The 24020-nt window shown below is 31.5% G+C and overlaps 2 protein-coding genes across 3 annotated transcripts; both read right to left on the bottom strand.

Moving 5' to 3' along the window:
* Window positions 1–1166: 1166 nt before the first annotated feature.
* On the bottom strand, window positions 1167–14657 carry LOC127730780 (arylsulfatase J-like). The gene is made up of 8 exons (XM_052239331.1): window positions 14417–14657; window positions 10471–10657; window positions 9245–9414; window positions 8096–8210; window positions 6995–7090; window positions 5874–6117; window positions 3274–3425; window positions 1167–1485 (listed from the first exon to the last, which is right to left on the bottom strand). Exons 1-8 carry the CDS (start codon window positions 14648–14650, stop codon window positions 1220–1222), a joined length of 1464 nt encoding a protein of 487 aa, XP_052095291.1. The 5' UTR covers window positions 14651–14657; the 3' UTR covers window positions 1167–1219.
* A 2166-nt stretch (window positions 14658–16823) lies between these two features.
* LOC127730789 (Golgi-associated plant pathogenesis-related protein 1-like) lies at window positions 16824–23207 on the bottom strand. 2 transcript variants are annotated; one of them, XM_052239367.1, is made up of 4 exons: window positions 23085–23207; window positions 22271–22580; window positions 19666–19749; window positions 16824–17878 (listed from the first exon to the last, which is right to left on the bottom strand). In XM_052239367.1, exons 2-4 carry the CDS (start codon window positions 22530–22532, stop codon window positions 17646–17648), a joined length of 579 nt encoding a protein of 192 aa, XP_052095327.1. In that variant the 5' UTR covers window positions 22533–22580; window positions 23085–23207; the 3' UTR covers window positions 16824–17645. The 2 variants fall into 2 exon arrangements, with proteins under 2 accessions (XP_052095327.1, XP_052095328.1); XM_052239368.1 differs by lacking the exon at window positions 19666–19749.
* Between the last annotated feature and the right edge of the window lie 813 nt (window positions 23208–24020).

The following is a 24020-nucleotide window of genomic DNA, read 5'->3' as shown; positions in this document are numbered from 1 at the left end:
AAACATATTTTCTATCTTAGGTCAACCAGCAAATTGATATACAAAAAAAACAGATGTCGTTATGTCCTTCCCCACTCCAAAAAACAACGACAAAAAACAACAAAAGACTAGAAACAAAAAAAAATAAACAAAATCAACAAAATAATAAATAAAAATCAAACAAACAATTGGAAAAAAAAAACCCAAATTAGAATTAAACTTGTTCTACAGTGTTGTCTAGATTATATTCGAAATACCTTTGACCTTGAATATTTGACGACTTATAACAAAAAGTTATTAAAAGCCACCAGTTACCACGTCAACATTACATTTTTCTTATTCGATCCAATATCAAGTTTTACTATATTTCACAGCACTCCATGATTGGACGTAGATTGAAATCAGTATGATTCACCAACCTTCTTACTCCTTATTTCTGAGATTAAAAACTCATGAATTGAAAACTTACATATGATTATTTTTTTTAACCCTATTTTATTGTCCTTGTACCTTTGAAGATACCCCATCTAGATTTGATATTTCTAAAGTTGGTAAAACTAGACCACTTTGCCCATTTATTCAACGTCGTCAAAGTAAGCAATGCAATAGAATGCTTTATCACAAAATATAACGTGGCCGACAAAATCCCCCAATGACTTCAAATCATTATATATTGCTACCATCACCACATGTATACCCCTCAAATACTAGATGGCCGTTCTGTATAAACATAGTTACATAGTCTATATAATGTAACTGAATAAGTCTTATAGTGTGTCTTTCTATGTTGTGATGTTACACTATTGTTTCAGGTAGGGTGAAGGTTGGTGACTATTAAAACGTTTAAACCCGCTGCATTTGTTTGCACCTGTCCCAAGTCAGGAACCTGTTGTTCAGTGGTTGTCGTTTGTTGATGTGGTTCATAAGTGTTTCTCGTTTCTTGTTTTTTATATAGATTAGACCGTTGGTTTTCCTGTTTGAATGGTTTTACACACGTCATTTTTGGGGTCCTTTATAGCTTGCTGTTCGGTGTGAGCCAAGGCTCCGTGTTGTAGGCCGTACTTTGACCTATGATGGTTTACTTTTACAAATTGTGACCTGGATGGAGAGTTGTCTCATTGGCACTCATACCACATCTTCTTATATCTACTTATGTTGTTATATACATGTTATTTTAATTCTAATTTAATTTCCTTAGAGAGAGTTTTGAAAGCACATGCGTAGTGGAGAATGATATTCGTTAACGCCATGGTCCCCAGAATCCACCACGTAATTCAGGATTTGCCTGTGGATCACTACGCGGATATCTTACAGGTACAGAAGATTTTTCAAACTGAGCTAGCATCTCTAACATTTCCTTTACTATTTGTGGACGTCTTGCTGATAAATCAGTTGTCTCTAAAGGATCGTCTTTTATATTAAATAACCAAACGTTTTTCTTTCTTGACTCTTCCGGTATTTTTCTTGCCAAACCTGTTCTTGGGTTTGGATTATAAGTTTTGTACCCTTAAATGAAAATATACTCTGATATTGAATGCCATACAATCGTAATAATATAGTATCCACTTATTCTTCGTAAACGTTAAAATTCTTACCTAATCAAATCTAACTTATTTTAACGTATGAGTTAGAGGAAATGCTGCGTATACATTAATTAGACAGCAACCCAGCAACACAAAAACCAAAAGATATCTCTATGTATCTACATGTACATGGTTCAAGTTTAACAAACGCACGTTGACTTACGTTGTCCTGCGAGAGAATCTTCTTTGCTGGATGGTGAATTGGTCCTTATCGGTGGTGTGGGTTTTATAACATTGTAATAGAACGACAATTAAAACAACAATTCTATTGATGACTTTTTCACCACTTATACTACAACGATTTTTATTACAAACGAATAACGCAAAACGAAATTTTCCTGAGGTTAATATGACTTTGTCCACGTTCTGTGCACCATTGTCCTGGTTCAGTGCTCTATTTATTGGAGTATTAAGTGGCAAATATTATACCGTGGATGCAGAAAATTTGTATAGTTGACAAAAAAGACAATTTTTGGTGGCTGTATTACGCTTAAAAAGGAATTCAAAAGTACACAGAGAATATTACGTTTTCTGATACACAAATTACAAGAAATAGTTTCAAATAAAAGTTTGGGCATACATAAGGCGCTGATCTCTTGGATCTCGTTTCTATGGCAAACAAGGTAATACGGTTCTGGTTTCATGTGATATTGTAGGAAGATACAGAGGGAATATCTATTCGAATAGATTCACAAAAAACATATATCCTGTTACAGTTGATATCTGGCAAAATATGAATTAACTCGAAACAATTATATTATTGTATTTTTAAACTATTGTATGTGTTTGATGATTATGATTGTAATTATTCCGCTCATCGTCGCAGTTCTGTTAATGTCAAAACCAATTGGCAAAAAGGGATCAAATATAAATGATATCAAATTTGACCTTGGAATTTTCAAAAGAATAATGCATTGGTATAAACAACAAATGTTAGGAAATCCTGTCAAGTTTAAGTTGGACAAACATTTTCTGAGAAGAAGTTGATGATTTAAAAGTTTACGAACGATGGATTCTAAAAGAATACCAAAAATTTACATGACCCCGTAGACCAGGAGTGCCAACTAGTAGATGGAAGTACAAAACAAATATGTACATTACCACCTTCTGCAACAGGAAAAAAATATGAAACTTTAAAAGATGTAGATGAAAGCCTTGCGTCAAAAAATATTTTTCTCATTGGGCTATCTGTAAATTTGATATGCAATTTCAATCCCTTTTTGATGAATAATTTGTATTATTATACCTTACATATGTTTCAAACAATTCTATTGGGTAATAACTTCTCGTGTTGACAATTTTGGATATTCACCTTTTCAACGGGCCATAATTGTATATTGTCAAATACAATATTTCATATAACTTTTGAGTGTCTGATGTAAACGTAAAAGTTGTGCGAACAAAATTATAAATGGTATGCATTTAAACCGGTTGCATTTAAACATATATATCTGCATTTAAAACAGATATTTACTAGCAATTAATAACCAACAAGATCTGAACATGTATTGGTGACAGTCTCGATGAGAGAGAGAATAATGTTTTTGCAAAAATGCCTTGCATTCGAAAATGCAAAAAAAAACAAACCCTCCAAAACAAATAAAAAAACAGGTAAATTCCTTAATCTTTGCCATTAAATCAAACGGAGTTTCGTGATCAAGCTATACGGTAATATACATGTATAAATGTTGCAAACAAAGTTAATATTTACCTGGATTTCCTGTCAGAAGTTTGTAGTCTTTATATCGAATAGCAGCTTTTGTCCTCGTATCAAAACTACTGTTTAATAACGATTTACCCTGCGGTCGTGCTAAGGGATCAATGCCATGTAGTATGACTTCTCTAGGGCTCTTCTCTCTTCCACTTATATATTAAATCAAAATCAAAAATAAATATGTATTATGCAAAACTTAAAAAGATTTAATAATATTTAAAACATTTAGTAACATAACATTTGTTCAATATCAAACACGTAATGAACAATATCGAAAGTAAACAAACATGAACAATATCGAAAGTAAACAAACACGTAATGAACAATATCGAAAGTAAACAAACACGTAATGAACAATATCGAAAGTAAACAAACACGCAATGAACAATATCGAAAGTAAACATACACGTAATGAACAATATCGAAAGTAAACATACACGCAATGAACAATATCGAAAGTAAACATAAAACAGAAACAAAAATAAAAATAAAGAAGTAAAATTAATGAAAATATCTTTAGACTCATGTACCCGTTCTTGCTCATTTGACATATAAGCTTTATATTCGCTCAAACTGGATATACAAAAAAACTTCATATATCTTAAAGATTGTCAACACATTAGAACTCCCAAAGAAGACGGGAGGATATGAACAAAGGACTCTTTGGCCTAAACATTGGAGTATAATTACCAAAAAAACTTATGAGATTTAATTAACAATTTGAAAAATCTACGGAGTCTAAAGTTAATTTACGTTCAAGCAACCCCTCCTGTGTATGGCTTTGAATACTGTAAACTTTAAAGGGGTACTTAGTCTAGTTGCCAAATTTATGCCAAACGAATCACAAAATCAAGGATTTTTTTTCTATTTTTCTGAAAGATATAATGCATTTAAATATTTTTATTCAGTTCTTTCTAAGCCTTAAAACTTTTCTTGGCGCCTAAGATTTTTTTTCTTCATTTTTTTTGGAAAGTGTGTTTAAAGGGGGGGGGGGGTGAACAACGGCAACATTTGTAAATTCCTTCTGATGAACAAGTATTGAAACCAAACGGATCGTTGTTTTCTAAAAGTCGAGTTGCTCGTAAATTTATTTGTCATAAGAACAATTTGGTGATTTAAATCACGGAATTAATATTAATTCTGAAAGTAAGATTTTAATTTTAAATTAAAGCAATCAGAAGCCGTTGTTGTCAAAATAATAGAATGTTATATACATCACGAGAGTGATCCATGTCTTTAACCGATTTTTTTTTTCAATTTCAATCGGAGTAAACAAACAACAAAGTAGATAAATTGAAAACGTTTATATTAGCAATTATCTATACTCTATAAAAAGCGACTAGAAGCAATATATTTTCTGTACTTTGAGAAAAATTAACGTTTTCTTGTCTATACTATACATGCTATAACCATGCAACAGAGTTTGAAGTTTAGCAGGAATAGTTTTTTTTTAAGTTCTGATAATTATTTATTTATTTGAACTGAACAATTATATTTACATGAAAAACATAAAAAAAATAATGTTAAGTATTTTCGTATAAATATTCACATAGACATATTAAGTTAGGTTTCGTATAAATATTCACATAGACATATTAAGTTAAGTTTAATATTCTATAATTAATAATAATACATTCTTTATTTTCAGAAGGTTACACAGTTAACAAAACAGTTAATCCGCCCAGTGGCCTTCTAATCTACATAACGTGAGGGTACCCAAATTGCACCTATTTTAACAGTTTTTCACTTACGTTTATTTATGATCCAGACAAAGTTTATTCTGTGTTTATTTTGTAGTTATATCCTTATTTACTATATAGTTCTTGAATTCATACTGAATCATAGAAAAATGGGTTTGAACCGACCTCTAAACGATCCGTGATTCAGTTATGAGGAGTACCCAAATTGTATCCATGCTTAAATTCACATCCGTAAAAATCGAATAACTGATGTTTTGTTTTATTTCTCCAAGTATTTTATTAGAACAATTTGACAATGGTCCATGCTTATTATTCATTTTTTAAGAAATGGATCATGCAACATATTTTTATGGACGTCGCATGGCGACGTTTCCGTAGATTTTTCTTTTTCCAGTGGATACTTCATCTTTGATATTTATACTGTGAATGTTTTGTGTATATTCCAATATATCTAGCTATGTTGAAAGGCGTGCATAATGTCAAATCATAAAAATACAGATCGTTTATTCTCTAAGAAAACTTGTAAGACTTCCGCTGCTATTTTTGCTAAATAGGCGCAATTCGGTACTAGGTTAAATTTGGGTACCGTGAGAAAACACAATCTATAAAAGATAATAATACATAAACAAAAGGGTAATAAAGCAAAAACATACTACACTGCATACAAGAGCACATATATAGTACAGACAGACAAATACCATTGACTTGAATAAAAAGTATATTTATAGTAAAATTGTGACATTAAAACTGCGAAAAGTTCTCTTCTTGTATTTCAAGCTTGACATTTTGTTTTAAAACATTTATACTTTTACTTTCTTTTAAAGTCAAAGGCAAGGAATTCCACAACAAGGTTCTATTTCTTATCATGATTTAGCTAAATACAGAATGTGGACAAACCTTATCGAATTCCACTGATCAAAACCATCGAGAGGTTTTACCCCTACGAAATTTCCTTGAGCCTGATTAACAAGTGTTGGAAACCAGTCAGTAACATGCATAAGTTCTTGAGATACTGTCCCTTTATTTTTAACCAGTCCGCCACACACAAATCCTACTCCACGTATTCCTCCTTCAAAATTACCTCCTTTATTTCCCCTCAATGGATAATTATTACCACCTCTACTGATTTGACCACCATTATCTAGAAAGAATAATTATTTTATAGAGTGTGGTTTTTACAAGGCAACTACATGACAAAAATTATCAAATATTGAAGGTGTTAGGTTTTAAATAACATGGAAGATATATGATTGTTACATATATTATGTAGTGTCGTATTTCCCTATAATTTTTACATCTAAGTTTGTGATTTATGTTAAGAACATAGTTTTCCAATGGCAGAAACAAACCTAAAACAAATGGTGTGGTAAAGCTGTCAATTGACTAATTTTGTATGCATGTTAATAAGTGAAATCCAAACATAAAAGAACATAGTATCATTATAATAAATCATGTACTAAAATGGAAAGGCCGATTAATAATTGATTGATAGATTGATGTTCGCTTTACGCCCCCTCAGCACAAAAAGGCTTTATTGCGGCGAGATTAATTCGTGGATTCGACTACGTAACTTATATTGAAATCTTTTTGATCATTTTTGTTTGTGGAAAATTTTAGGTAATTTGTCTTTGAAAGTCTTAAATTCATTTTCATCTACTGCTATTCTGATAACTATGAAGCCATATATGGTACATACATTGGGACATTTTAAATTTCAGAAACAATGCAATTGAAAGTTAGGTCTCATCAGTTTAATACTATTTTTTTCTTCAAGAGCAAGGAAAAAATATTCGCACACATGTACTTTTGCAAGAAATTTAGTAAATTAACTGTGCTGTAAAAGTCATTTTGATTTCTATAATATAGAGGCATAATAAAGTAAGTGATGTTTGTTGTCAGTTGTAAAAGCAAACAGGGGATAATAAGTTCTTTGTTTGTGAGATGATAGAAATTCATTTTAATTGAATAATTTATCTGTTGAGAGCTTATACTTTTATATTTTATCAGTATGACCTTACCTGTTGAAAAGATAAATATGGTATTATCCCAGAGTCCCTTTCTCTTTAGGGCTCTCGTTATATTACCAACACCTTCATCGATAGCAGAAACCATTCCTACCAAAGAAAACAAAATATGTCAACTGTAAATGTATGTGAAAATACACAATTAACAAAATTCTAAAATCTTTGTGTGTCATGTCGAACATTCAATTGTGTCCTTATTCTTCAGTTTCGTTCATTCATGATGCTGATGAGGTTCATCTGCCTTTTTCTAACGAAGTTAGTATTTATAAGTAGGCTTTTAGATTAGTGTTTTGCACAGCATAATACATTTAATTAGTTGCAATATTTTCTTTCTAAATAAACATAACACTTTGTATGAAAGTTTGTTTTACTTGAACGACCAGTTGCTTATGGTAATGTCGAAACTTATAAGTGTGTGGAAAATAAAAATAGGCCATGCATAACAACTTGACCGTTGAGGTTGCGCGAGACATTGAAACTTTTCAAACGCTACTCGTGCCCTTTTTTGCTACGAAGTGAAGGGTTCTGAAATTGTTTTCACTATTCACTTTTTTTTTTTAATTGAAAATTAAGTTTATCGATTATGTAAGTATGTTTAAATTGGCAATGAAGCAAACGTGAGGACAATAGTTTTACACAAGGTTGTAAATATGTCATCCCTCCAATAGTATCAAAAACATGTATATAAATAAAGATTCGGAGCATCCACATCTTCTAGAACAAATAATGTGTATTTGAACATACATTAACCGCGCGACATGACTGTTTAAATTGTTGCTCAATCTAAGTTTAAATTTGGATACTGAAACTTTTCATTTTAGTAAGTTCAAGATGACTACTGTGTTTTTACTCAAGGACATCATACGTTCACTCATAAAAGACAACAGAAATCTTTATCGACTAGCTGTCGTTTATCTAGAGGATGGACTCTTTTATTTCAGACTTGAGAATTTCAATACATCGTTCCATACATTTGCCAATATATGTCGAGTTTTTTTTTAGAAGTGTACAGTAAAATCTAGATATCTCGTACAAGTATGTTTGGGGTAGCTGTATTATATCTTAGTGGATATCTCATGAGATTCTCTAAAGTACCTGCATACTGTCGTCTATTTTTGTCCGGAATGGTATTTTTGTATTGATCAATATATCTCTTTGGTGCTTGTAGAGGAGAATGAGGAGCTTGATATGGTACATACACGAACAAAGGCTGCAAATGAAGGTAAACAATACTTTATCAATCTACAATATATGAAGTAAATAAAAAATAGCCATTAATGATTGAAATGTATATGTTCATCAAACTGGGAAAAACTAACCTTTTTGTACTCACGGTTATCATCCATTTTTAAAATTGACGAAAATTTTACGATATTTTTCAATATAATATATTTTGTAAATAACATCTTTCTTTCTTTTTTCGAATTGTTGCTGTATATAAAAAGGATTTCAGTGCATTATTTAAGAAATCTATTTGACCACACATTAAAATACTTTTTTATTTCATCTTAACAAAACAATGTCATTGTTGTTATTTCTTTTAAGCATTGTATTGGTGTACTATTTTTTGTGGAGGACAATTGTTCCGTTTTGACGAAGACCAAAAGGTGTGTGGTGTTTAATTCACGCCAGAACTTTCCTTTGCTTAAGCAAAAACAGAACGTTAATTGCTGTTTCAAAGAACTATAGACCTCTGCCCTTTTTTATATAATTAGGTCTTCTTTATTGCATTAGGTTTTAATTATTAATATTCTGGCTTCGAGCATCACTGAATGGACATTAGTTGTCGAAATGCGCATCTAGTGCAGTAAAACTGGTATCGATAATGTTATTAATAAAACACAACTGTATTTGCCAATACCTTTCGGAATATTGGACCCTCAATGCTCTTCAACTTCGTACTGTATTTGGCCTTTTTAACTTTGTTGATTCGAGCGTCACTGACGAGTCTTTTGAAGACGAAACACGCGTCTGACGTACAAAATTTAATCCTTGTATCTATGATAAGTTTATTTTATAAACGCATTACTGATTTTAACAGTTATTGCCTTTATCCGCGTCGCTAACGCCTAATCTGCATGTTATAAATGTATTTCTCTTTTTTCAAAATAATTGGAGATATCGAGAAATAGGTAACTTATTGTTGCATAAAGGAAATGTTGTAACTGGTTAACGGAGGATACATAGACTGCACAACGTATTCGCTTAGGACCGAAGTTTAATTGCTGACTTTGGATAAGATACCTGAGACGATTGGTGACTATTGATGATATCCACAGCTCGTCGTGAAAACAGAGTAGTCGAATATTCTCGATTGGTTCGTATTTGTCGTTCATTTTGTCTAAAATCAAGCCCGCACATTCCTTTGTGACAACGTCTGTGCTGATAGTGGGATTTAGAACCGACCAGAAAACCTGTTTAGAAATAACAAACATGCATTGACTTATTTTGTATTTGCATTGTATCATAGATCAAATTTATTTGTTCAGTGTATGTTCACGGGTGTTAATATGTCTTTTGATTGAGTTAAGCAATTTCAATTGATATTTTATAGTGTGTCTTTCTATGTTGTGATGTTACACTATTGCTTCAGATAAGGGTGAAGGTTTGGTACCATTAAAACGTTTAAACCCGCTACAATTGTTTGCACCTGTCCTAAGTCAGGAATCTGATGTTCAGTAGTTGTCGTTTGTTGTTGTGGTTCATAAGTGTTTCTCGTTTCTCGTTTTTTATATAGATTAGACCCGCGTTGGTTTTCCCGTTTGAATGGTTTTACACTAGTAACTTTTGGGACCCTTTATAGCTTGCTGTTCGGTGTGAGCCAAGGCTCCGTGTTGAAGACCGTGCTTTTACCTATAATGGTTTACTTTTATAAATTTTGACTTTGATGGAGAATTGTCTCATTGGCACTCATACCACATCTTCTTATATCTATTGACAAAATTATATCATAATTGTTTTTTTTGTTGTTGTTTTTTTTATCAATTCGTTTACTGTGAGTCAATTCTACAGTGTTTAACGCATTTAAGGAATGCTTTGCAAGAAGAGTATAAATTTCACCAGGAAGATAAACCGTTTTCATCATTCTGTATAAACTTTAAATAACAGAGACTTCAAATTGGTATATTTTATATTTATATTTATTTTTTCATGTTATTTTTGGGGGGAGGGAGGATTTTGACTTGCTCATTATTTGTTTTTTCGTGTGACGTTTTGTTTGGTGGGTTGTCTTTTAAATAATACATTATGGAGATGTCGTATGGTTGCAAATGAGACAACTATCTACTAGAGTAAAAAAAAAAACAACAACAAAAGAAGTTCTTCTATTGGTCAGCTGTCTGTCTTTGTTATATTTATGGTTTATGGTAGCCCATTTTGCTACTTTTAGGTCTTTGTTCTTTAGGATATGGCATTGCCTTAGCCATTATAACATAGTTAAACTTGTGTGAATTGTATATTATTTAACTCACCATAAAATGTATCGAATCCTCGTCTTGTTGGAAGAAATTCTTTTTTGTAGAAACCAAGATGCCATTTCCCAACACAGTGTGTACTGTATCCAGCCTGTTGAATTTTATCTGCTATAGTCAGACTATCGGTTGGCAAGGCATTCGGGATAGATGGCGCTATATTCCCATGTTGCAATCCAGTATGAATCTGTAAATATATCAAGAATCTCAAACCATAAAATTAAAGTATGCAGTAAGATTTTGGAAGTCGGTTGTGTATCCTCACCAGTGAGATATTACATTTGTTTATGACACAAATTAATTTATTGATAACCCTTCATTTGTAGTTTTATGCAGAAAGTATTTGCACAACATCGGTAAGATTTGGAATTTAAACACCGAAAATACATTTGGGTTAGTATTAGTTTATTTTTTTAATTCTTAAATGTACATACCTAAGCTATAATATCAACAGCATCTTTCAATAAACGACGAAATATTTTAAAATAGAAAAGGAAACACTATTTGATTGCCACATTAGATTAACATAGAGATGTTGAGATAAAAAAAAAAAAAACAATAACCTCGTCATAAATTCACATTCCTATCCCTAAGCTGTATCATCCTTTACGATAAAAAAATAAACAAACAACAAGCCGATATTCCATCTACATGCGATAATACATGATGTACTGCGATGCAATCCTAGATCAAGTCGAAGAAGTGAGGAATTGATCTTCTAACAAAAGCTAAATTTTTATATAGCCTACTTGGCCGATTGGTCTAGGGCACTTGAAACAATGCAGAAGGTGATGTCACGGAAGCAAAGGTTCAAATCTAAACGAGGAGAGAAAAAAAGGATAAATTGCAAATCTGATGTTACATGCTAAATTAAAGACGAAGTTATGTATGCATATATATGAGCATATTATGTGTTTTATATCCCAATAACCATCACTATCTGCCTAACAAATTTTGTCAGTTTTTCATTTTATCATTTGCTTTCCCAAATAAGGAATACTATTTGTAACTGTGCAGGTTTTGGTAAAAAGGATCGAGTGTTGACGCCATGCACATGTATACATAGGGATAGTTTAGGGAATAAACGAGCTTAATTCTTCTTAAATATTTGTTCGTCTCTTTATGTTAGTTTTGTGTTTTGGGCAGATCATCTCTCTGCTAGTACGTGTACAGAATGATCTCTGAAGTATGTGTCTGATAAGTATTGTCTACGTATATATGTTACAGTGAATTTGTATAATCAGGGATTATGTAGAATCCCTGGTTTTTCAGGGATTATGTAAAATCACTAAACTCATTAGTGATTATATATAATCCCTGAAAATGACCAGTGATTTTACATAATCACTGAACATTTTACTAATTATTTTACAAATTCCCTAATATGATTTCAGGGATTATCAATAATGAAAAAAAAAATAAGGGAAAGGTTTTACCAGTGATATTTTATTTAACTGTATGTTGAACCACAATATTTCACAAACAAATAAGTATAGCAGAGGAAAATACAAAATGCAAGCTATGGAAAAAGGAACAAAAAATGGTATTTTTACTTTGATGACAAAAGAACCAAGTAAAAAAGACTAAAATCCTGCTTAATTCTATCTGCTAACAAAGTATATATTTAAATTGTTTTAAGGCTGCTATTATCCTATATATTTCATACATATTACACTCTTTACAGCATTATGCAGTACTATAGGAGGGGACGGGGTTGGTGGGCATGGATCTAAAAATAGATAGTCTTCAATATTTGACGAAACAAATATATATTTTGTGAAAAGCAAAATTTGTCAAAACTAGATATACAAAAACAGAAGTACCATTTATATGATTTACGTCTCATAAGTATACTAGTTTTTATAACAAATCAGTGGTTGATTCGAGTTGAATTGATGGCGTTGTTCATAGAGGGGATAAAGAACATGAAATTCAATTCTGAGAGAAATAACGCAACAGAATTCTGCTAGCATCAGCAATCAGTTCACGGCTGCTGATTCCCTTTTTTTGGGTACCTTCAGATGATTGTATTACAAACTTTATTTCTCTTAGACATGCCGTAAAATCTGATTCGATATGAGAAAGACAAGGTTTTTTTTAATGTGGATAGTGTAGTAAAACAGATGCGAATCAGGTAGATGTGCCTGTAGAAAAACAGGGCAAATGTGCAAAAGTTTCTGCCATCCAAATTTATTTAATGAATGTTTTAATATATTGTGCTTAACATTTTTGTATTTTGTGTAAAATATATTGAGGTTATCATTTTAATATATAGTGCTTAATATTTTAATTTTGTGTGGCATTTTAAAATATTATGCCTTACATTTTTATTATACTTTAAGGTTATCATTTTTGTCGAGCCTGCGACTTTTGTCGCAGAAAGCTCGACATAGGGATAGTGATGCGGCGGCGTTAGCTTACTTCTTAAAAGCTTTATATTTTAGAAGGTAGAAAACCTGGATGCTTCATACTTTGTATATAGATGCCTTATTTTAAGAAGTTTCTGTCTGTCACATGTCCATTGTCCTTGAACTCATTTTCATGGTTCAGTGAGTACTTGAAAAAAAGTGAAATATTTTTTGTAATGTTAATTTCTCTCTTATTATGAGTAATAGGATAACTATATTTCGTATGTGCGTACATTGTACCTTGCAGGGTCCTCATGCCCGTCAGACAGTTTTCACCTGAACTCGGCCTCATTTCATGGATCAGTGAACAAGGTTAAGTTTTGGTGGTCAAGTCCATATCTTAGTAACTATAAGCAATAGGACTAGTATATTTGGTGTATTGAAGGATTGTAAGGTGTACATTTGCAACTGGCAGGTGTCATCTGACCTTGACCTCATTTTCATGGTTCAGTGGTTATAGTTCAGTTTTTTTGTTATGATCTGTTTTTCTTATACTGTATGCAATAGGTCTACAAATTTGGTGTATGGAAATATTTTAGGATGTTTATAATGAAGTTTTATTATGATTTGATATTATAAATTATTTAGTTTAACTTACATTCATTTTCTTCATACACAAAACTGTTTCTTCATTTCAGTTATTATGCATAATCCCTGACGTCTTTTCTAGTGATTATACATAATCCCTGAAAATTTCAGTGATTATATATAATCCCTATACTAACCAGTTATTTTACATAATCCCTGAAAATTTCAGGGATTATTTAGAATCCCTGATTATACAAATTCACTGTAACATATATACACAGACACAAGTCGGCGACATAATTATATCTGTGAGCCCGTAAATAGAATTGTGATCGAAATAATAGAAATGGTTCAGCATAAGAGGATAGAACATGATATATTTTAAAAATAAGATGTGGTATGATTGCCAATGTGACAACTATTCACTAGACACCAAATGACATGAATGTAGGCAGCTATAGGTCACCATTAAGCTTTCAATTCATATTTTTGTTTATTCTTCTTTTTTTTTCTATTGTGCTTTTCACCTTTTTCTCATTCATATATTTATTGCAGAGCATGCCAATGTCTATATTTATGTTTTGCCTATTAAGTGTATTAATTGTGTACTAGGAGACAGATTTGTAAAAGCAACTTTGCTTGTTTCTGAATCCTATATATTTATTTCAAATGTATCATATCGTTATGTGATGATTTATCTGAATAAATATTGTTTAAACTAAGCTTTCAATAATGAACCACACCCATACCTTATAGTAAGCTATAAAAGTCCCCAACAAGACAAAATGTAAAACATTCAAACCAGGAAACATACAGTCTGAATATTGAAAAAACATAAACGAAAAAACAAATATGAAAGACAGAAACTAACGACCAACACCGAATTGCATGCCCTTTCATCTGTCTTGAGCGTGGCATTATTTGCTGATCTCAAGTCGCTTAGATAAAAGACAGTGACAGGACCTATTTGAGATGCAATTTACTTGTACCATATTCTGTTCTACTCTTACCTGATATCTTCCAGACAGCAGACAGGATCTAGTAGGTGTACATATTGGTTGTACATAATAGTTTTCTAATTTAACTCCATCATTTGCCAAGCTATCTAAGTTAGGGGTATGGATCTCTGAACCGTGATATCCAATGTCATTAAATCCATAATCATCCACCAGAATAAAAATAATATTGGGCTTACTCAATACCACATCGTGTAAGACGGCAAATAACAGAACAAGATAGAACATTAAGACGCCTTTGGTGAAAAATAATCGAAGGAAGATTTTATAAACAGAGAGTTACATTTATGTAAAAGTTACGGGGATGTTCATAATGCGATTTTGGAACAGATGTATGCTATGGGAATCAAACTTTTCATGCATTTCTTCATTCAGTTATATTTTTAAAGAACAGATGGACGAAGGAAGAAGGGGAATGTCACTTCCTTTGAGAAAGTGTATATTGAAATAGTAAACAAGTAACTTATAATTGAAATGAAAATACTAGATTCAATGCCTGCAAATATGCGAATAGAATCGCCTTTTCATGAGTTATAAATAATAAAAAAAAATAAAGGTATATGATTGGAAAATTTATTATCATATTCGCATTGAATAAAGAAATCATACATTAGATAAACAATTAAATCGACAGCTTGGCAAAAAACTAATTCATAAATATTATGTATTATAATTTTGTTGAAATCGACCGCAAAAATATCAATCTGTCAGAATTTTCTCAGTCTTCTGTGATTAATGGACACTTTATGTGACATTATTCTTTTAGTACTGTAAATTGCTGTTAAATTATTTTGAATACATGTTCTCCATATGTGTACCATCGTAGTCATTGTATGTTCAAATATATAATGTGACCTTATCTGTGTCTTTGTTGATTGGCATTTGGGAATTATTGCTCTCTCTTTCTCTCTCTCTCTCTCTCCATCAATCCATCCACCCATATATATATATCTCGATCGATTAGTCTGCCTGTCTGTCAGTATGAAGCAAAAAGTAACTTGTTTGACAAATTCGACTTGTAACACTATCCAATAAGCAACATGGCAAAACACACCATATTGATTTCTTATAAACAAACTCTTAGATCTCCACCATTATTTCATAGCTTCTTCGTGTAAATGTTTCATTTAATCATTGAACATCTAAAATTTGAAACTTCTGTAAATTATCATCATCATACTTAAAAAGGGTAAACATCTTTTTTTAAATTCTGACAGTTGGGCAATTTTTAACAACTATCAAACTATCAAATTCAACAAATCAGAGGTTTCTACTTAATGGGAGAAATATATGGTCACATGTGGTTATGATTTATACAGAGATTTTGTTTTGTAGATTCAGAGAAAGTTTTTGTTTTGTAGATTCAGAGAAAGATTTTGTTTTGTAGATTCAGAGAAAGTTTTTGCCTTGTGAAGACAGAGACGTATTTCATTTTGGTGGATTCACATAGGGTTCGACTTTGTAGGTTTTGGTTTTTGAAAAAAAGTCTTTGTTTAACGGATAAGATTAAATCTGCGTGGATTAATGACTTCTACCAACAATAGCTTCACTTCTCCAATATACATGTATTGTAAGCAAAACTATTAAGGAAAACAACCTCTTCTCTGCTGGTGGAATGTTAGTCACCAAGAGTATTCATCAGATCAGCAGTCAGTTCCTCATTCGTGATACGAGTTTAGAACATACTCCTCCTCAATTATCCGTAGATAAATATAGAAATGATTAGTTAACTAAGATTCTAACTTCCTCAGGCGACCCTAGGTGGATTTGATTTCATTTTAACAAGTCATATTTGATCATAAAGCTCTGCACGTATTCAAATCTTTATTAATCCTTGGTTCTTGAAAATTTGGGTTTGAACGTTACTGATGAAGCTGAATACAGATACGCGCTTTAAGCGCAGTAAATTTATAATGTGTTGTTTTCTTTAACCTTTAAGCAAATAACATGCAGTCTTGAATATATAGTACTCTAAGATCCTTACTAAATAACCATACTATGAGGGGGAATACTGCAACAAAAACAACAACTTTAAAGCTTCATATATACCAATGTGAGTATTCTTATACCCAACAAAGAAAAAATACTTAAATTTTACTCATTGTTAAACCAATTGCATATAACATTGATTTCCATAACATCATTGTTAGTTGCTTTTTGTGCATCTGGGTTTTCCTAGATGTAATATTTCATGCTATTTATCTTTATATTGTTATATATTTCCTTCTTCCTCTGTTTTGCTTTGTTTTGTTCATTTGTTGTTATTGTTGGTGTTGTTGTTTGTTTTTTTGTTTGTTAATTTTTAATTTTTTGGTTTGTTAGTTGGTTGGTTGTTTAATCTTTGGGGGTCTTGAATTCAATAAAATAAACTAAATTGGATATTTTAATAAATTGAGATAAGTATTTTAAATTCAATTTAATCATATCTTATTGTCAAACAAAACATGTGACTATTTTGATAATGGACAGTATGTACCATAAAAAATTTCAAGTTTAAGATACAATAGATAAGCATTATTCCATGAGCACGAAGGTGTATGTAAACCAAGCAAGCATTTGAATACAATTGGTGCACTATTACATTAACCGATTTAAGGAACGTTAGTTTCAGGAAGAGATAGCGCGGTTAATGAATAGGCTGCCATCACAGACAGTTGAAGACATTTCTAGTAGCTTAAAACTGCATATTTCGGCTTTTTACGTGCATTCTGTACATTTAAACATTTGTGTTGCAATTTTTTAATCGATTTTATCTTTGAAAATATAAATGCTACATATATCTTTTAATGCAGTTAAGGAGTTCTAAATGCATAAAAAAATCATAAAAAATCCGAAGTACCGCCCAATTACGTGCACTCTGCGTTTAATCAACTAGAAAATATTAATATTTTAACGTCGTCATTACACGTGACATTAGGGAATATTTACAATTAGTGACATCGTGATCACAAAAACGGGTGTTACAGGAAAATAACGGACGTAATGTCGTTAAACATCGGAACAGCATGTAAATGAATAGTTTATTATCATTTCTTAAAATAAATCACATATTTTAGAGATGTTTTACTTTTAAAACAATCTTAGATAACCACGTTTTTTTATATCATTACGGATACCTTAAAGATTTTTAATTGCTAGATCATCACTGAAGAGACATTAATTGTCGAAATGCGCATCTAGTGCAGTATAATTAGTGCTGTTTATATCATTACTAACACAAATGTCAAATGTTATCGTCCTCATCTGATTCATTATCACGTGGAGACAAACACTTGGAAAATCTTCTTTCAGATTGTTCCTGAACGAGACGTGGCAAAACGTTATCAGGATACTTTCCTTTTATGTTACCAACAGGTTTATAACATGCCACTACAATCACGCGCCTTCCTTTCACTGTCATACCAAATCCTACTTCCTTTGTGTCCTTCCAGATAAGCTGTGTAAAATTTCGGCATTCTGAAAGATTAAAAAAAATCATTATTGTGATGTATAATGTAATAAAACTGCTGAATATACAATCTCTGAGACTCTCTTTCTCCTGATAAAGACCGTCCTTTTGTTAATATAAAAACAAGATGTCGTATGATTGCCAATGAGACAACTCTCCACAAGAGTCAAAATGACACAGAAATTAACAACTATAGGTCACCGTACGGCCTTCAACAATGAGCAAAACCCATACCGCACAGTCAGCTATAAAAGGCCCCGAAATGACAATGTAAAACAATTCAAACGAGAAAACTAACGGCCTAATATATGTACAAAAAATGAACGAATAACAAATATGTAACACATAAACAAACGACAACCACTGAATTACAGGCTCCTGACTTGGGACAGGCACATACATACAGAATGTGGCGGGGTTAAACATGTTAGCGGGATCCCAACCCTCCCCCTAACCTGGGACAGTGGTGTAACAGTACAACATAAGAACGAACTATAAAAATCAGTTGAAAGAGGCTTAACTCATCAGATGGATAAAAATACAAATAATAAAAATACAAGTGGACGTGGCCGGGTACTTGTACATCCAAACAACAAAAAGACACTAAGTACAGATCTGAGAGTACTCGCAGTTACTGACAGCTAGTTCAAAGCCACTAACAACTAATAAAAAAAATCATGCATCTAAGACTAAATTATCAATCCGTACACATCCAACATCCAATGGATTAAGGGTAAAGACGTCATAAACAGTCAGAGAAAAACACGACCTTGTGCAATGCCAAGATACAGGTATCGACAGATTGTAGATCAATGAATGTGTAAATGTATACAACAATAATATTTAGTTTGCTTTTAATTTACTGATAACAAAATCAATATTAGTACCAATAAAAACAATATTTAATGATCTAATTACAGTGTTGAATTGGTAACCTTTTAGAATAAGCTTATTTAAAGGATCGATAAGTTTACCAGGATCGTTTCTAAATTTTATTGCCGTAAAAATGAGGATGTGCAATCCCGTTTGAAATAAGTTTTCTAAAGGTACTGTGTAACAACCAAACTTCAAAACAAATCTTTATATCTGTGGAAGAATTTAGTAAAGGTTTTAAGTAATTTGTGTTAACGAAATCCCTGGCTTAATAATTTACCAGTAATACAAAGATTACGTTCGTTAAAATCAAAAACGTCACAACAGACACGGGCATAGCGAACGAGTTGTGAAATATAAACACCGTAAGATGGTGCCAAAGGAACATCACCATCCAAAAAGGGAAAATTAACAATAGTGAACGAAAAATCGTCCCTTTTGTCGTAAATTTTAGTGTGGAGTTTCCCGTGTAAAACCGAAATATCTAAATCTAGGAAAGGACAGTTGTTACCGTTTAAATTTGATTTACCTTTGGGTAAATTTCGGCAGTATATTGAGAAAATTCTTGATTATTTAACGAAAAAATATCATCAAGATAACGGTAAGCGTTGTTGAATTTATCAATTAAATGCAATTTAGACGGGTCTTTACTGAGTTTGGTCATAAACTGTGATTCATAACAGTACAAAAATAAATCTGCTATTAAAGGGGCGCAATTAGTGCCCATAGGAATACCTACAACCTGTCGATAAACTTTGTTTTCTTTTAATGGTAAAATTAAAAGCGTCAATACTTTAACAAATCAATAATATTTTTTTTAGTTTGACTTATCTTTAATTTTACAAAGTACTCTTTAAAATGAACAAATATATCGTTGGTAAATCTTTGAATATGACCTTTACAATTCAATGTATTTTCTTACTTGTCTTGGTGCGATTTGGAGGGTCGTTGTCGTAATAACTATATTGTTCTATTTCATTATACCAGTCTTGTGTCACATCCTTCCCTGTTTAAAAAGATATAAAGATATTTGCATTATCTTGTATAGACACGGTCACCTATGAAAGTTGAAATGTAAAAACAAAAACTGACAAAACAAGGAGGTCCTTCCGTTGAAAAATATGATTAACTGTTTTCTCTTAAATCATATTGGAATTTAACTAGTTTAGAGTTTTTTTATCCGTTTTGGAACAGCAGTCCAATCATCCAATGAAATTAGTCTTTAATCATCGTATAACTTCCTGTTTGACATTTCCTACATAAGAGTATAATGTATTGATCACTGAAGGTCATTTCACCCACAACAAACATGTTACGTTATACATAATTTTATTATTTATTATATGTGATTATATTTATAAAAAGTAGATGCTTAACTTAGGATTCTGAATGATGGCTCACCTGGTTTATTCATTATTACCTTATTTGTACCATTAGAATTACATTCACTTCACTTAAATTCACATAATTATTTGAACGAATCTTTTACTTAAAATGCACTGAAAGCATTTACTGTTACATCGAGTGAGGCGGTTAAAGCAATATTATCAAAGGCTTCAATTGGGACACATCAGAAGAATTTATCCTTTCGCAATGTTTTGTTTTTATCGTATTTAATACACAAAGTACTCAAAAACAACAAATCCAAACAATATAATAGAAAACTATAGTTTAAGATTGTCGAGCTTGTCTTACTTGGGGACGTGAGACGTCAGAGCGCGGTCTATAAAGAAAATATGGAAATTATTGACACATTTGGCTTTGTGGTGTCTGATAAAAGAAGAACTTAAATTGAGCGATTAGAATAAAAATAAATGCCTCTGAATCATTTTTTTCATCTGACAAATACCATATAACAAAATTCATGAACGGGTCTTGGGGCGGTCAAATTTGTATATATTCTCAAACGGGTTTCAGAGAAAATGAAATATCATTTCTTATGGCATTGTGTCATCAAGCTGCAATACATTCCATCCGGTCATGAAATCAGAAATCTTTTAGACAGTCAAATTAAATAAATGTTATTGTTATTGTAGAAGAGAAAACGTTTTTGTCATAAAAGAAGGGTTATATATACAGTATCCCTTCAAAACAAAGTTCAAACTGGCCTAGAAGAAGAATATGATAATGTAAAGAGTAAGCGAACAGGCGATGGGTTTTGCTCATTGTTGAAGGCCGTACGGTGACATATACGTCATTTGGTCTCTGGTGGCGAGTTGTCTCATTGGCAATCATACCACAATTTTTTTTAATTTTTATATGGCACGGCGTGGGGACAGGACCAAATGATATGCTAAAAGCTGCATGACGCTGTCTCTTTGGGCAGGTGAGCAGCAATTTCTTATTTGTACTGTATCATTGAAAATTCAACGATATTCATGCAACTTTCAATAAATAAAAACATTTCGTTTACAGTAGTATGGAGAAATTTTCTCAGGCAAACATTAAAATTTATGGTGGTAAAGCAAATAAGGAAACAAATCTAAATCAGCCAAACATGAAAGCTAAATTTGATTTCAAAAATGTAACTGCAATTTCGCTTTTATTGATCTGATATCCAAGTTAAAAGTAGTAAATACAATATAAACTGTCTTTGTTTCAAAACTTAACATAACGACAAAGATTACCATAGAAAATTCATTATCTAATTAAGATCATCGTATTTTCTTTTGACAAGTCTTTAGGAATGATGTGTCTGTATTGTCTATATTTTGATGATAGATCTATGTACTGTCAAGATTATAAACTAAAATCTCGTTTAATCTTTCCTCGAAGGCAGCTCGTGAGTATGATCTTTTTATATAAATAATTTAAATCATTGAATGAAAATTCAATTGTATGAGAAACGCGGTGTATTTAATTTTCGCACTCAAACGTATGTATGACCATTTTTCTCAATACTCGAAAAAGACACATGTTTTATTATTCAATGATGTTTTCGATAAATTGTAAAGTTGTGATAACTGCTTCATGGACAGGTCGTTGTTAAAAACATGAACAGAAGATACCAAAGGGACAATCAATACTCATAAGTCAAAGAAAGAAAGACAAAAACTTGGCAAAAAACTGGGACAATCAATACTCATAAGTCGAAGAAAGAAAGACAAAAACATGGCAAAAAACTGGGACAATCAATACTCATAAGTCGAAGAAAGAAAGACAAAAACATGGCAAAAAACTTTCGTTCGTTGATAAAGAATGATTGTAGTGTAAAGGGTTGAGAAGACAACTGTTATTATACTATTGGAAATAGATTTAGATTGTATGTACTCTAACAGATCATTGGAATTGTTGGTATTTATATTACATCGACCCTACACAGTAACACTGACTTCGATGAACTAGAAAATAATGTGGAAAGTTTCGTGGAGCATTTGTCAGTCCTAATAACATTACGTTGTTTGTAAGGACACTTAAGTAACTTTGATACCAAGTACAGTGAAGGAAGATTCAGTTCTTCATCTTGACTGAAATTCCAAAGGAGACCCCAGTGATTGATTAGGATTGTAAAGTTATTTATAGCATACCTCCATATTCTTTGACGGATGCTGGTAAAATACGTTCTGCAATATTTTCACCAATATGCTCTCCTTGACAGTACATACCACTTCTATGCACTTTTGTTTTAGTTTTTAGATAAAGTGCATGATTTTGAGCGTACATACTGAGATCTTTGGAATATTTTAAAGGTGGTGCATTATGTAGCTTGCGGACTTTGTTATGAGCACGCAGAGCAGTATCTTTCCAGTCATCCTTCTTGATTTCCGGAACAGTTGATTTTCCTCCCATATCTCGATGATGGAATATTAGTCATTACCATTGTGACTTTTGTGTAGTCTGTATAAGAAAGTCGTATAAATTCCCTTTATAGTCGTTATTTCAAAGTACTTGTGTGATATTACAAAAAGATAACTTTTCAATACCAAAATGAGACGGAAGATACCAAAAGAAGAATCAAAACTCATACAAACTGCATCTTGCAAGAATGTAGGAAAGATTTTAAAAAATAAACATAAACATATACAAATAATTTGAATAGAATAATTTAAATAATCTTGATATGAAAGTTTACAAATTAAAAATTAAAACCATAATTGATAGTTATTTCTTTCATTAATGAATTACAGTGAATATTAAAAACTTGAGATTGTTTGTTATGCAATGTTATTGTTATTAAATATTCAACGTTCAAAAAAAGTGAAAGACGTTATAACTGAAATTTGAAAGTGCCACTGTAAATATCTATTTATGAATATTTTATGCTTTATACACATTTTATATAATACATTTATATGTTTTACATGTAAACTGAAAAAAGTTACGAAACAGGAATATACATACCTTACACATTACCGGTGAAGCAACAATATAAACTATAACTATGTAAGGTAAACATTTAGTCGTTTCCAATGAAGGTTTTGTCTATGTTCATGTTTTGTCAAAAACAGTCCAAGTGAAACTATTTCGCTTGTTACCTAATCTTCATATATAGATCAAATATCATTTAAAAAACAATTATATGTAAAGTAATCAATGTTAGAAAGATCGAGAGATCGATGCATTAATGACATGTTTGTGTTCAGTATATACAAACATGTGCATGTTTATGTGTTTGTATGTTTGTGTTCAGTATATACAAACATAGACATGCTTATGTGTTTGTATGTTTGTGTGCCGTATATACATACATATGTACATGTTTATGTGTTTGAATATGTATATACATAAATCATCATGCACATGTAAATGTACTTGTATGAAATAGATTTTATCGAGTGTACATAAATCGTAAGACATAAATAAAGGAGATGTTGGATATACAAAGAGACAGTAACACGACGACTTCAAAAAAAAAAGACAAAAACATCGTGAGGTTAATATACTTTAACAAATTAGACAATATTCAATATCATATATCATACTCATAACCGAATATGGGATCTTAAATTTGATATCTAAGGTGTATTGTGTAATTAAAGAAACACTCAATTCTATAGTGATATTTTATTGTGTTCAGCAGCCGATTTTATATCCGTCATTTTTACTTCTAAAATTTTCTCTTCGGTAAAGGAATCACTAGAATTTGTAATCTCTTCTTAGTATCTTGAGATAGTATTTATCAAAGACAATGCACACAATTTTGGTTGTTTTAATTTTTCAAATTGTACAAACATAAAACGTTTTTGGAGGTATTTCATCTGATATTTAGTCCTCATATCGCCCAGTAAATGTTTAGAAATAGTAACGAAACTCTGCAAATATATTATATTGAATATG

The sequence above is a fragment of the Mytilus californianus genome, unplaced genomic scaffold (genome assembly GCF_021869535.1).
Source record: "Mytilus californianus isolate M0D057914Y unplaced genomic scaffold, xbMytCali1.0.p SCAF_2, whole genome shotgun sequence".
NCBI lineage: Eukaryota > Metazoa > Mollusca > Bivalvia > Mytilida > Mytilidae > Mytilus > Mytilus californianus.
This window is presented reverse-complemented; position numbering and strand designations above follow the sequence as displayed.

What these genes read in the sequence shown, in the direction of transcription:
- LOC127730780 (XM_052239331.1), bottom strand. Translation starts at nt 14,650, where the DNA reads ATGTTCTATCTTGTTCTGTTATTTGCCGTCTTACACGATGTGGTATTG. An exon ending in AAATAGACGACAGTATGCAG is followed by an intron (nt 7,091 to 8,095) that starts GTACTTTAGAGA and finishes TTTCTTTGGTAG; the next exon opens with GAATGGTTTCTGCTATCGAT. An exon ending in CATATTTATCTTTTCAACAG is followed by an intron (nt 6,118 to 6,994) that starts GTAAGGTCATAC and finishes TATTCTTTCTAG; the next exon opens with ATAATGGTGGTCAAATCAGT.
- LOC127730789 (XM_052239367.1), bottom strand. Translation starts at nt 22,532, where the DNA reads ATGGGAGGAAAATCAACTGTTCCGGAAATCAAGAAGGATGACTGGAAA. An exon ending in ATCCGTCAAAGAATATGGAG is followed by an intron (nt 19,750 to 22,270) that starts GTATGCTATAAA and finishes CTTTTTAAACAG; the next exon opens with GGAAGGATGTGACACAAGAC. An exon ending in TCCAAATCGCACCAAGACAA is followed by an intron (nt 17,879 to 19,665) that starts GTAAGAAAATAC and finishes TTAATCTTTCAG; the next exon opens with AATGCCGAAATTTTACACAG.